General features: G+C 41.4%; 1 protein-coding gene across 4 annotated transcripts in view; it reads right to left on the bottom strand.

Annotated features, from left to right (window-relative positions):
• Nucleotides 1-13,624, bottom strand: part of LOC125451281 (multiple PDZ domain protein) — a 227,215-nt gene that overhangs the window by 170,340 nt on the left and 43,251 nt on the right. For all 4 annotated transcript variants that reach the window (XM_059644577.1, XM_048528244.2, XM_059644578.1 and 1 more), the window contains one exon: nt 1,448-1,612. In XM_059644577.1, coding sequence (XP_059500560.1) covers nt 1,448-1,612 — 165 coding nt within the window. The remainder of the gene's footprint in view (nt 1-1,447; nt 1,613-13,624) is intronic.

Here is a 13,624-nt window from a genome sequence, read left to right on the forward strand (position 1 = left end):
TTTAGCCAAGGTCTTTTGCCCAGGTTAGCGGAATCCAAATCTCACATTGCAGGTTTAAAGGTGAGAAGGGAAAGATTTAAAAGGGACCCAAGGGGCAACATTTTCACACAAAGCGTGGAAGCTGGTACAATTACAATACTTAAAAGCCATCCGGATTTGTACATGACTAGGATGGGTTCAGAGGAATAAGGGCCAAATGCTGGCAAATGGGACTAGATTAATTTAGGATATCCGATTAGTATAGATGAGTCAGACCAAAAAGGTCTGTTTCCATGCTGTATAACTTTATGATGCTATAACTGGTTCAGAAGCAGGGTCATTGGACTCAAGAATGTTAACTGTTCCATCTCCAAAGATGGTACCACACCTACTGAGTTTCTCCAGCAATTACCGTTTTTGTTTCAAATTTCCAGTATCCGCTGTTCTTTATTTCAGAGAATTGGAGCACAAAAATAAAAACAAACCTTGCTGGAATTTTACACAATTTTATTAGATCATAGATAGAACTTTATTCAATTTTAGTCCCCACGTTTGAGAAAGGATACATTCGCACAGGAGGCAGTATAGCAAAGGCTCACTATATTGGTTTCTAGGATGAGTCACCTATGAGGTGAAGTGAACTGGGTCTATTCTCTGATAATAAAATGTGAGGCTGGATGAACACAGCAGGCCAAGCAGCATCTCAGGAGCACAAAAGCTGATGTGCTCCTGAGATGCTGCTTGGCCTGCTGTGTTCATCCAGCCTCACATTTTATTATCTTGGAATTCTCCAGCATCTGCAGTTCCCATTATCTCTGGGTCTATTCTCTGGCATCTAAAAGAATGAGAGGTGATCTCACTGAAACCTTCAAAATTCTCAAAGGAACTTAATAGGATAGATGCTTAGACATTTGTTTCCCATGACTGGGGACTTTAGAACAGTTTCAACGTAAAGGGTCGATCGCTTAGCACTGAAATACTGAAGTCCTTTACTCTGAATCTTTAGAAATTTCTAGCCCAAAGGATAGATATGTTCTACCACGGAATATGCATGACATTGAAATGCAGATTTCTAGTCTGTCATGGAATTAAAAAGATCGGAGCTAGTGGGAAAGTAGAGTCCAAGTTCAAAGATCAGTCACATTTAGACGGTATGCTGGAGCAATTCAACGGATTGTATGGTCTTCTCATGTTCTTATTTTTGATCTTCTTTTTCTCTCCCCAGCCTAAACCTAAATTTTGTGCCTCCCTTCATCACATAACTAATGGCACAGCTATTCTCATCTGTTGAATTCCCCTTTCTAAAATAGCCATTTTAATATGCAAGAGAGTTCATTCAATACCTGAAATGTACAATACTTCCAAGAAGAAATCTGCATCCCCATTCAACTTTAAAGAAACAAACACCACACCAACAATTTACAAACTAGAGAGGCAGTTTAAGTTCAAGTTCAAGTAACTTCATTACCTCGTAAGTCAGTGATGGAATTGACAGGTTAACGTTCAGGTCTAAACTACAAGCACTGCCATGCAGGGCAACAGTTGAAGATTGATGTTCATCCTCTTCCTCAAATGATGATAAGTCCTTGTCAATCGTTTTTCCACCAGCAAAACCTGTTTCAGTTGCTTCCACCTAGAAATGAAACAAGGTTAATTATTGGATTTTATTTAAAAATGTTGCATCATCAAAACCTGCTGTCATTATCTAGATACAGTTCCTATAGTCAATCAGATATCAAGGAGCAAAGCTGCAAAGTAAACACCGCTGTGCGACAAAAATGTTTATAGTTAAACAGGGGCCCAACCCCAGATTAGCTATTTCTATTAGGCTCTGAAACTTAAACTTTTTCTGGCTGATAATACATTTAGTGGAGAAATCATAATTTCAATAATATATTCAAATTTGTCTGTCATCACAGTAGGGTAAGCAGTTTTCTCTATGGTCCTACTTGGTTTCCAATTCCTTTTTATGCAAAATCCAGGGAGAAAATTGTGATTTCCCATTGCCTCATCTCTTCAAAAGGTTGTGGTTCATGTTCCGATAGCTGCCTTTTCAAACAGCATCAAAAATTCAGATGATGGACAGCAATGTCCACTAATATATCTTTGTTGAGCATACCATGCTACACTGAACTGCATGTTCCTCTTAAGACTGCTGCATAGCCATACACATGCATATTTTACAGGAAATTTGGCTGCGCACAGTCTGTTTGTTCCATACACAGCGCATGTCAGACTTCAACTACGTATTTTGTAGGGATTATTGACTATACGATATAAACAGCATGTACAAACTTGTTATCTTTATAGTTGTAGCATCCATTTTGGCAACACAATTAATGAATTATAGGCTTCATCCAGACATGGCAAATTTTTGATAAGGTTAAGAAATAATAAAATCTCATGTCAATGACAGGAATTTTTTTAAAAAATGATATATAGGGAAGGGGCAAGATTATTCAATTCCTCAAGCAAGTCTGCTATTCAGTTCAATCACAGATGATGTCAACCTCAATTCAATTCATCCATTAACCTCAATCCATTTTACCCTTATATTAATATAAATAAGACCATAAAACATAGGAGTGGAAGTAAGGCCATTCGGCCCATCAAGTCCACTCCGCCATTTAAATCATGGCTGATGGGCATCTCAACACCACTTTCCTGCACTTTCTCCGTAGCCCTTGATTCCTTCTGAGATCAAGAATTTGTCGATCTCTGCCTTGAAGGCATCCAACGTCCTGGCCTCCACTGCACTCTGCGGCAATGAATTCCACAAGCCTACCACTCTCTGGCTGAAGAAATGTCGTCTCATTTCAGTTTTAAATTTACCCCCTCTAATTTTAAGGCTGTGCCCACGGGTCCTAGTCTCCCCGCCTAATGGAAACAACTTCCTAGCGTCCACCCCTTCTAAACCATACATTATCTTGTAAGTTTCTATTAGATCTCCCCTCAACCTTCTAAACTCTAATGAGTACAATCCCAGGATCCTTAGCCGTTCATCATACGTTAAACCTACCATTCCAGGGATCATCTGTGTGAATCTCCGCTGGACACGCTCCAGGGCTAATATGACCTTCCTGAGGTACGGGGCCCAAAACTGGACACAGTATTCTAAATGGGGCCTAACTAGAGCCTTTTAAAGCCTCAGAAGCACACCGCTGCTTTTATATTCCAACCCTCATGAGGCAAACGACAACATTACATTCGCTTTCTTAATTACGGACTCTACCTGCAAGTTAAGTGTGTTAATGTCAGTCTTTAAAATTTCAAAACAGTCAGCATCAACAGCCTCTTGGAAAATTTCATACCTGTTATCTTTCGTGTGAAAAATTGCCTACTGAAATGATGGCTGGATGACTTGTTTTAAAGTTGAGTTGCTTGTTATGGATTAGCCCACCACAGGAACAATATTTAGAATTTCCTCATATTGCCAACAGCAGCTTTGGAGAAGATACAGCATATGTATACCAGAATACAAAGGGTTAAGTTATGAAGTTAGATTACATAAACCTGGCTGTATACCCTGAATTAAAATGTTTAAGGGGAGATAAAGTTGTGGCATACTCAAAAGAAAAATAGATCTAACAGACTAAATATGAAAGCTCTGAAAATCAGCCCCTAAACTTCTATAAAGGCGATTAGGAAGCAGGAACACGAATTGTTTAGAGCTTAAGCACTTTAGTATTGCCCCTTGTTGTCAGCATGATTCAGGTAGAGTCCAACTCATCAGAACAGCTCCCTCCTTCGTCAGTAATGGTGCAAACATCCCATGAACTCAAACTCATTTTTCCCACACTAATCTCTACATTGGTACCTACACTCAACATGACGACTGGATCTTTCCCATCTTCTCCCCACTCCAAGTTCCCCTGAACTCAGTTACTAGTAAGGCAACATAGCCTTTGGGATTCTAGAGAACAGTGCTTGTTCCTCTGACTATACTATCCCGATTGCAATTAAATTTCTCTTTTCCCCTCCCCACTAAAAACCCCACTCTCATCCACACAGGGGAAAGAAATCTCATACCTCTTAGGCAAGATCAAGGGCTGAGTCTCCTTCAGCATCATCTCCTGGATTCCTCTCCCTGCCTCGCTGGTAGTCACTCCCTCCTGTCCCTGGCCACTGACCAAATTTGAGACAGTTAATCTGAGGGGTAAGATTTGACTACTCTCAACGTTTGGATATGATAACTTAAGCCTGCATCACATCACTGAACCAAAAGCCAACATGCCCATGCAAGACATGTTGTGGTCTTTGAATTATAGAAACTAGGTCAAATGAGCTGTTTGAGACAGAAACTGACAGAGGCAGACAAATAGAGGTGAATTACAAACACGACCATGACAACGCAATGACAAAAGTAGATGGTATTTTGGATTTCATAAATACAGACTGAATGATAAGCAAAGAAGATACGCTGAACAGTTGAGGTTAGATCATGACAACCTTGCTGGAACAGTACAAGTCTCTGCACTGTAGGATGGACTGTAAAGATCCTTCAGAGGGTAGAGAAGATGACCACAATAGTTTCAGGTATTAATGAATTTTAGCTACACAGTTATGTTGGAGAAGCTCGGGTTGTTCACTTTGGAATAAAAGGTGTTTGAGGGTGATCTGAAAGAGATGCACAAGACTGTCTATCCTATCTGAATTTTTCACAAAGAAATGTAGGCCTCATTAGTGGATACAGTTGTAAGGTTTTGTGCCAGGTATACAAGAAAGATGGACGGAAAGACTTTTATATTCAGTAAGCGTAATTATCTTTAACTCACTGCATGTGAGGGTGGTGGAAGAGTTGACAACGAATAAATTCAAAAAGAAAACTGGATAAGCACCAAAGGAAAATGAAGTTGCAGGTCTGCAGTGATGCAACACATGGGTATGGTTTGCTCTAAAGAGAACCAGCATGGACCAAACTGATCGATTATTCTATGTTGTTATGGCTCTGTGATTCTATAATAAATATGAACATGTAGAAAGGAAAATTTGCTGATAGTGCAATACTCTTGAAACTAAATTGGTCCAAAGTTAGCTGATCCTCACAAGCTAACGACTTTTAGCATCTGTTATATCTCAAATTACTGAGGCACTATACCCCACAACAATATATTCTGATACAAATATTGCTAAATTTTACATATGGTTAATTTTACTAATTGGAAAAGGTCAGTAGGCATGGCAGCATCTGTGGAGAGAAATCAGAGTTAACATTTCGAGTCCAATAACCATTCCTCAGAATGGGTCAGCTTCCAGAATCGGCCTGGCTAGCTCATCAAATTACCATTCTTTCATTGGAATAATATAATAAGATTAATTCTGAATGTTTTTCTTGTAGGTCTACGACATCTCCTCTGGTTTTACAATTTATCGAGTCACAGTCCTGCGGTACAGAAACAGACACTTCAGACCAACTGACCATGCCGAACATAATCCCAAACTGAACAGTCCCAGCTGCTTGCACTTGGCCCACATCCCTGCAAACATTCATGTACTTATCTAAAAGTGTTTTAAACAATTTAATTGTACCAGCTTTCAACACTTCCTCTGGAGGTTCATTCCACATGGTGTAAAACAAAATTGCCATCACATCTTTTTAAAATCTTTCTCTGCTCACATCACATGCTGCTGAGTCTTGAAATCACACAACTTAGGGAAAAGATACCCACCATTAACCCTATCTATACCTTTCATGGTTTTATAAAAACTTCTACAAAAGGTTCCTCAATCTCCTATGCTCCAGCAAAAAAAATCCCAACCGACCCAGCATCTCTTTATAAGCAAACATTCCATTCCTGGTAACATCACGGTAAGTTTCTTCTGAACCGTCTCCAGTTTAATAATATCATTCCTATTACAGGGAAACCAGAACGGGACACCATACTCCAGAAGGAGCCTCACCAATGTCTTCTACAATTTCACATAATGTCCCTACACTTTTGTTTAAACATCTGAGAATTGAAGACAAGGGTGCTAAATGCTTACTTAACCACCCTAATTATACGTGACAAAATTTAAAAAGAATTTTGTGCCTGAACCCCTCTACTCCACAAAACTACCTAAGGCCCAACTTTTAACTGTATTAATCCTGCCCTGGTTTGTTTTAGCAAAAAGCACTACCTTGCATTTATTTAAATTAAACAACATCTGCCGCTCTACATCCCATTGACTCAATCAAGATCTCTTAATTAGATAACCTTCTTTATTGTCCATTATACCACAATTTTGGTGTCATCTGCAAACTTACTAACTATGCATTCTATATTCTTATCTAAATCATTTACGTAAATGACAAACAAAAACTGATCCAGCACCAATCCCTGTGAAACACTGCTGGTAACAGGCCTCCAGTCCAAAAAACAACTTTTAGCATTACTCTGTCTCCTGGTATTCATCCAATTTTGTATCCAATTGGCAAACCCAGCCCAAGGCCCATGGGATCTAACTTTACCAATTAGTCTATAGTGCAGAACCTTGTTTACTTGGGCTTTGGTAAAATTTTGACAATGTCCATTGCTCTACCCTCAATTTTCTGGATTACGTCCTCAAAAAAAACCATAATCAAGTTTGCCAGACACTATTTCCCTCACACTAAACCATGCTGACTATCCCTAATCATTCCTTGCCACTCCAAATGCACATAATTGCTCCCTTTCAGAATTACCTCCAACAGCCTATTCACCATCAAAGTCAGACTCGCAGGTCTACAGTTCCCAGGCTTCTCCTTACATCTCGTATTAAACAAAGGCACAACATTAGCCACTCCCTAATTATCCATCACCTCACCCGTAGTTATAGATGATACAGAAATATTTCTCTAAGAGGTCCCACAACTTCTTCCTCAACTTTCCACAATGTCCTGGGATACACTAGGTCATGTCCCAGCAATCTATCCGCCTTTATATTTTCTAAGACTAAGAGCACTTCCTCTTCTGTAATGTGAACTGTTTTCAAAACATTCATATTTATTTTCCACAGTTGTTTAGCCTCCATTTCTTTCTCCATAGTAACAACTAATGCAAACTATTCACTTAATTTCTCTCCTATCTCCTAATGTTGAACATAAATACAACCACTTTGATACTTCAGCAGTCCTACTCTCTCTCTAGTTGCTCAGTTACTCAATGTACTTGTAGAATCTTTGTGGATTATCCTTAATCTTATCTGCTAAGGCTATCTCGTATCCATTTTTCCACAATAAATTTCAGATGTCACCTATCTGCCTAATTTAAGAATATATTCAAATTCTCTCCTATTTTTGGAGTCTACAAACTTCATTCACCATTGTGTTCTGACTCCTAGCTCCAAGTTAATCTTCAACCTCGAGTCGGAGCCTTTGATAATTGCCACCACACAGACAGAGAACCAATCAGTTCAAGGTAACAAGGTGTAGAGCTGGTTGAACACAGCAGGCCAAGCAGCATCTCAGGAGCAGGAAAGCTCCTGAGATGAACAGTCTAGGCCAGAAACATCAGTTTTCCTGCTCCTGAGATGCTGCTTGGCCTGTTGTGTTCATCCAGCTCTAAACCTTGTTATCTCGGATTCTCCAGCATCTGCAGTTCCTATTATCAGTTCAAGTTAAACTCATTTTGTAGCGTTTGGACCAAGTGTAAAGCATAACAGATTTATGATGCCATTAGACAGACAGCACAGATGACGACGACCACGGATGTGCAGTTCAGAATGAAAACACCAACTAATCAGTGCCAACTCTGCATGAAAAAACAGCATCGGCTGCTGCCTCATCCTCACCACTGTCACAGGACTGATTCGAGTGGAGTAAAGTTTCCTCATTAGTAGGCAAATCTCCCTCCTCTGGAGAGAACTGCTACAACATTGGAATTGAGACAGTATCACAAGCAACCAACATGCAAGATGAATATACATGATACACTACAGTTACTGGGAAAATATCAGCCTACATCCTGTCTACAATGAATAGCCTTCTGTGGTGAAAAAAAAATGAAGCAGCCAGAAATTGCAAGTCCTAGCTCAAACATGGCACTTCTCATTTTGCTTCAGGTGGGAATGAGTTTGGGCCAGGATTTGTATATATGGAATTTATGCAAGCTACTGGTCGTTTAAAAAGTCAGCTACCTTAACTGAGGTAGAATTTCAGTATCCTCAGAGTGATAAAACTGAAATTGACACAGTTGACCTGCTAACTGTATTAGTGAACTTGAACGACAGAAAACACCTTTTCAATCTGGTCCCAGGACATTTTTGAGAGGTGAAGCCCCTTTGGGAGTGTTAAGTGTAGGCATGTATGTGCATAAAAGTCCGAAATGACAGTTACAAGTGATATAGCCCCACTTGAAAGAGGCTATCAATTCTAATGCCTTTGCATGGATCCAGAGGTTTGTACATGACACATACTCAGTGCATGCAAGGGAAAAGGCTGAAGGATGTATTTGACATGAAGCTGTTATGGGTCATTAAGATTGTGTGGATGAGCATGGGTTAGCATAAAGATATGGAGGCTCGTAGGAGAGGATGAGATGCATAGCTTGGCATGGGGAGCATGAACAGTCACTTAGGTTGTGTTTTGAAAGTCACAACCTGACATGGAGGTGGTAAATGGAGGCATTTGCCTTGATGTAAAGGGTGGGAAGCATGGGGAAAACATGGATTTGAATGGGAGTGTGTGGTGCACGAGAGGGCGGAGAGGTGAGAGATGGAGAGAAATTTATTTTCTGGTTTTTATGGTTTATTTTCTGCTTTTACATTTTCAGACAGATTTCTCCATTTGGTTTTCTGACTATCTTGCTTCTGCACCCAGCAGCCGCCTCACTGTCCAGCTTCAGCTAGCGACATCTAACTCAGTTTACCACCCAAGTACTGAAGATTCAACACAAGGGTAGCCATTTTAAAAAGGTCAGGTTTGCAGAGACAGGAATCACAAGAGATATGTAAAAATCCCAGTCTCCCCATTAGTCTGAGAGGGGCAATGTTAAAATTAATTGCATAAGATTTCCAAAATTTTCAGTGATTTGTTATGACAGATCCTTCACAAAGCTAGGGAGGAAAAAAAAATCCCTCAAGATATAACAAAAAACTTGGCTTGTACAGCAACTGCATCTTTCATAATATCAAATGGCCCTGAACAGTAGACATGAAATTATATGTGTTATATTAGTTGAAACATCAAATGTGAGGCCCAACTATCATACATACAGACAGGGAACATTGCTGCTTCTTCATCACATTTTATGTACTTATGCAGTTTAGATCTGAAATTCAAGATATTTCACCATGATGACAGCAAAATGTCCACACATATCCAACTAGCAAGTCGATTGAAATGCAACTTATGCTGACTCTCCAGTGTCTATTCAGACACCTAACAGACACAAACAGTTCAACCCAATTACATCAATCACCCAATTCAAGTCAAAAATAATTGATTAAAAAGTGAACTGACACAAATCAATCTTAGTCCAAATTGAGCTTTCTACTTACTTGCTTCAGAATGCTCAACTAAAAAGTCATATTCAAGGAAGCCACAACATTAAACATGATCTGAATTTTCACATATGTGAATTGTTGAACTTGGTTGGCCCGCCGAGCTGGTTTGTTGTTCCGCAGACCTGTTTCATTACAGTGCTTGGTAACATCCTCAAGTGCAGCCTCTGATGAAGCATCAGTCTGTTTTCCCACCTGGTTTTTAAAACTCTGGGGTCCATGCGATGGATTGCCTCCCTTCTGGGTTTCCTCCACAGTGGAATGTATATGGGGTCGAGTTTAATGCATTTATTGATGGCCTGCTTCGTGGAGTGCCATGCTTCCAGTAATTCTTGGGCTTGTCTCTGCCTAGCCTATCCCAGGATCTTGGTGTTGCCCCAGTCGAAGGCGCGGACATTGAACTCGACCCCGTAGAAATTCCACTACGGAGGAAACCCGGAAGTGAGGCAATCTATCACAACGGACCCCAGAGTTTAAAAACAGGCGGGAAAACACACCGATGCTTCATCAGAGGCTGCACTGAGAATGTTACCAAGCAAGGTTACAAAACGTCTGCGGAACAACAAACCAGCTAGGCAAGCCAACCAACCTCAACACCCACAACTCGAGCTACATATCTACTCCAAAACCTTACAGATGTGAATTATTTGCAAGGCAGTCTTTCAGAATATATATAAAATGAGGTTGAAACAGAACTAAAAGTAATTAAAGCTGAATTAACCAGCTTTTGAAATGCTAGAAGATTGACAGCAGGCTCCTCAATGCATGACAACAAATGTGGATTCTAGTTGCAGCCTCTCAGTGGCTAAGTAATTGCAGTTAACAAAACAGCATTATGTTAAATGGTACCACAATATTAAAAACATAGCACTGGCTATGAAGAAAACATGTCACCGCATGTTAGATTTTTACTTGCCTGTCATATGCAAAACTGAACTGGAACATTTAGATCATAGATCATAGAATCCCTACAGTGTAGAAACAGGCCCTTCGGCCCAACAAGTCTACACTGACTCTCCCAGCAGCTGCCCAAACCCATCCCCCTATAACCCACCTAACCTACACATCCCTGAACACTACAGGCAATTTAACACGGCCAATCCACCTTGCCTGCTCATCTTTGGACAGTGGGAGGAAACCTCCACAGACATGGGAAGAACATGCAAACTCCACACAGTCGCCCGAAGGTGGATTGAACCCAGGTCCCTGACAGTGTGAGGCAGCAGTGCGAACCACTGCGCCACCGTGCCACCCCAAATAATGCTTAATTGGATAAGAGGAGAAAATTACTGTCTAAACTAGAAACAGATTGAAAATACAAATTGTATTTCTCAGGCAATCTTTAGGTTTGGTTGGAGTTCCTAACTCTAATCCTACTCCACTGAAGGGGACAAAGACAGAATAGAACTTGGGGCAGTCTATCTCAAGGGAAACCTGGGAAATGGGATCAAGGAGGATGAATCCTGGTGAAGGAGGGAAATACAGGACTGGGGAGAGTTGAAAGATAAGAGAAACAACAACATGATGGGTGATGACTGCAACAACAATGCAGAAACCATGAAAAGGGAGAATGAATCTCAAGAATTTGTTGCAAATACGTAGTATAAAAGGTGGCCTTGACAAAAAAACAAAGAAAATCATAGCACAGGAGTCGGCCCTTGGCCCTCCACGCCTGCGCCGATCCAGATCTTCTATCTAAACCTGCCGCCTATTCTCCAAGGATACAGAGGCACGAAATTGAGGGAGATTTAGCAGTTTGGATTAGAAACTGGCTTTCTGTAAGAAGGCAACGAGTGGTGGTTGATGGAAAACATTCAGCCTGGAGTCAGGTCACTAGTGGTGTACCTCAAGGATCTGTTTTGGGACCACTGCTGTTTGTCATTTTTATAAATGACTTGGATGCAGGCATAGGTGGAAGGGTTAGTAAGTTTGCAGATGACACTAAAGTCGGTGGAGTGGTGGACAGTCTGGAAGAATGTTGCAGGTTGCAGGGAGACTTGGAAAAACCGCAGAACTGGGCTGAAAGGTGGTAAGTGGAGTTCAATACGGATAAATGTGAGGTGATTCACTTTGGGAAGAATAAGGAAGGCAGAATACTGGGTCAATGGAAAGATTCTTGGTAGTATGGATGTACAGGGAGATCTTGGTGTCCATGTACATAGATCCCTGAAAGTTGCCACCCAGGTTGATGGTGCTGTTTAAAAAGGCTTACAGTGTGTTAAGTTTTACTGGCAGAGGGATTGAGTTCCAGAGCCATGATGTCATGCTGCAACTGTACAAAACACTAGTGCGGCCTCATTTGGAATGTGCAGTTCTGATCGCCCCATTACAGGAAGGAGGTGGAAGCATTGGAAAAGGTGCAGAGGAGACTTACCAGGATGTTGCCTGGTCTAGAGCGCAGGCCTTATGAAGAAAGGCTGAGGGACTTGGGTCTGTTCTCATTGGAGAGAAGGAGGCTAAGAGGGGATTTAATAGAGACATACAAGATGATTTCAAGATTAGATAGAGTGGACAGTGACAGTCTTTTTCTGAGGATGATGGCTTCAGCTTGTACAAGGGGGCATAGCTACAAATTGAGGGGTGATAGATTTAAGACAGATGTCAGAGGCAGGTTCTTTACTCAAGAGAGTGGTAAGGGCGTGGAACGCCCTGCCTGCCAATGTAGTTAACACAGCCACATTAGGGGCATTTAAACAGTCCTTGGATAAGCATATGGATGATGATGGGATAGTGTAGGGGGAGGGTCTTAGATTAGTTCATAGGTCGGCGCAACATCGAGGGCCGAAGGGCCTGTTCTGTGCTGTATTGTTCTATGTTCTATTTGTATCCCTCTGCTCCCTGCTCATTCATGTATCTGTCTGGGTACACTTTAAGTGATGTTATTATGCCTGCCTCTACCACCTCCTTTTAACAGAGAGTGAATAGCGGACAAAAAGGTACAGACATTGGGCATTCAACACTATCTGCCTTCACAAACTCAAATACAAGTCAGAGGATGGAGGATTATGTCCCGAGGAAGAGTGTAAACCCAAAGTGTCGACTTTCTTGCTCCTGTGATGCTGCCTAACCTGCTGTGTTCCTCCACCTCCACTCTGCACTGACTGGAACATTATGCCATTCGTTCATGTTTTGCAGAAGAGGGAGGTAAAAGCAAAACTTTCTCTACAATACTAGCAACCTGATCAACAGTCTCTTTAAAGGCTATTGTAGGATTGGAAAAACTAGTAAAGCTGTTTCATAGTGCAAATTCCGCTTGCACTTTTGCACGTTCACCAAGGAGAGGGACATGACGGACATTGAGGTTAGATGTTTGCTTAGTCTAGGCCAAGTTGACATAAGGAAGGAGGAAGTGTTAGGAATCCTACAAGACATTAAGGTGGACAAGTCCCCAGGTCCGGATGGGACCTATCCCAGGTTACTGAGGGAAGCCAGAGAGGAAATAGCCGGGGCCCTAACAGATATCTTTGCAGTGTCCTTAGACATGGGTGAGGTCCCAGAGGACTGGAGACTTGCTAATGTTGTCCCCTTGTTTAGAAAGGGCAGCAAGGGTAATCCAGGTAATTATCGACTGGTGAGCCTGACGTCAGTGGTAGGGAAGCTACTGGAGAAGATACTGAGGGATAGGATCTATTCCCATTTGGAAGAAAAAGGGCTTATCAGTGATAGGCAACATGGTTTTGTGCAGGGAAGGTCATGTCTTACCAACTTAATAGAATTCTTTGAGGACGTGACAAAGTTGATTGATGAGGGAAAGGCTGTACATGTCATATACATGGATTTCAGTAAGGCGATTGATAAGGTTCCCCATGGCAGGCTGATGGGGAAAGTGAAGTCACATGACACCCAGGGTGTGCTAGCTAGATGGATAAAAAACTGGCTGGGCAACAGGAGGCAGAGGGTAGTAGTAGAAGGGAGTTTCTCAAATTGGAGACCTGTGACCAGTGGTGTTCCACAGGGATCTGTGCTAGGACCACTGTTGTTTGTGATATATGTAAGTGATCTGGAGGAAGGTGTAGGTGGTCTGATCAGCAAGTTTGCTGATGACTCTAAGATTGGTGGAGGAGCTGATAGTGAAGGGGACTGTCAGAAATTACAGCATAATATAGATAGACTGGAGAGTTGGGCAGATAAATAGCAGATGGAGTTCAATCTGGGCAAATGCGAGGTGATGCATTTTGGAAGA

The sequence above is a fragment of the Stegostoma tigrinum genome, chromosome 3, assembly GCF_030684315.1.
Source record: "Stegostoma tigrinum isolate sSteTig4 chromosome 3, sSteTig4.hap1, whole genome shotgun sequence".
NCBI classification, from domain to species: Eukaryota; Metazoa; Chordata; class Chondrichthyes; order Orectolobiformes; family Stegostomatidae; genus Stegostoma; species Stegostoma tigrinum.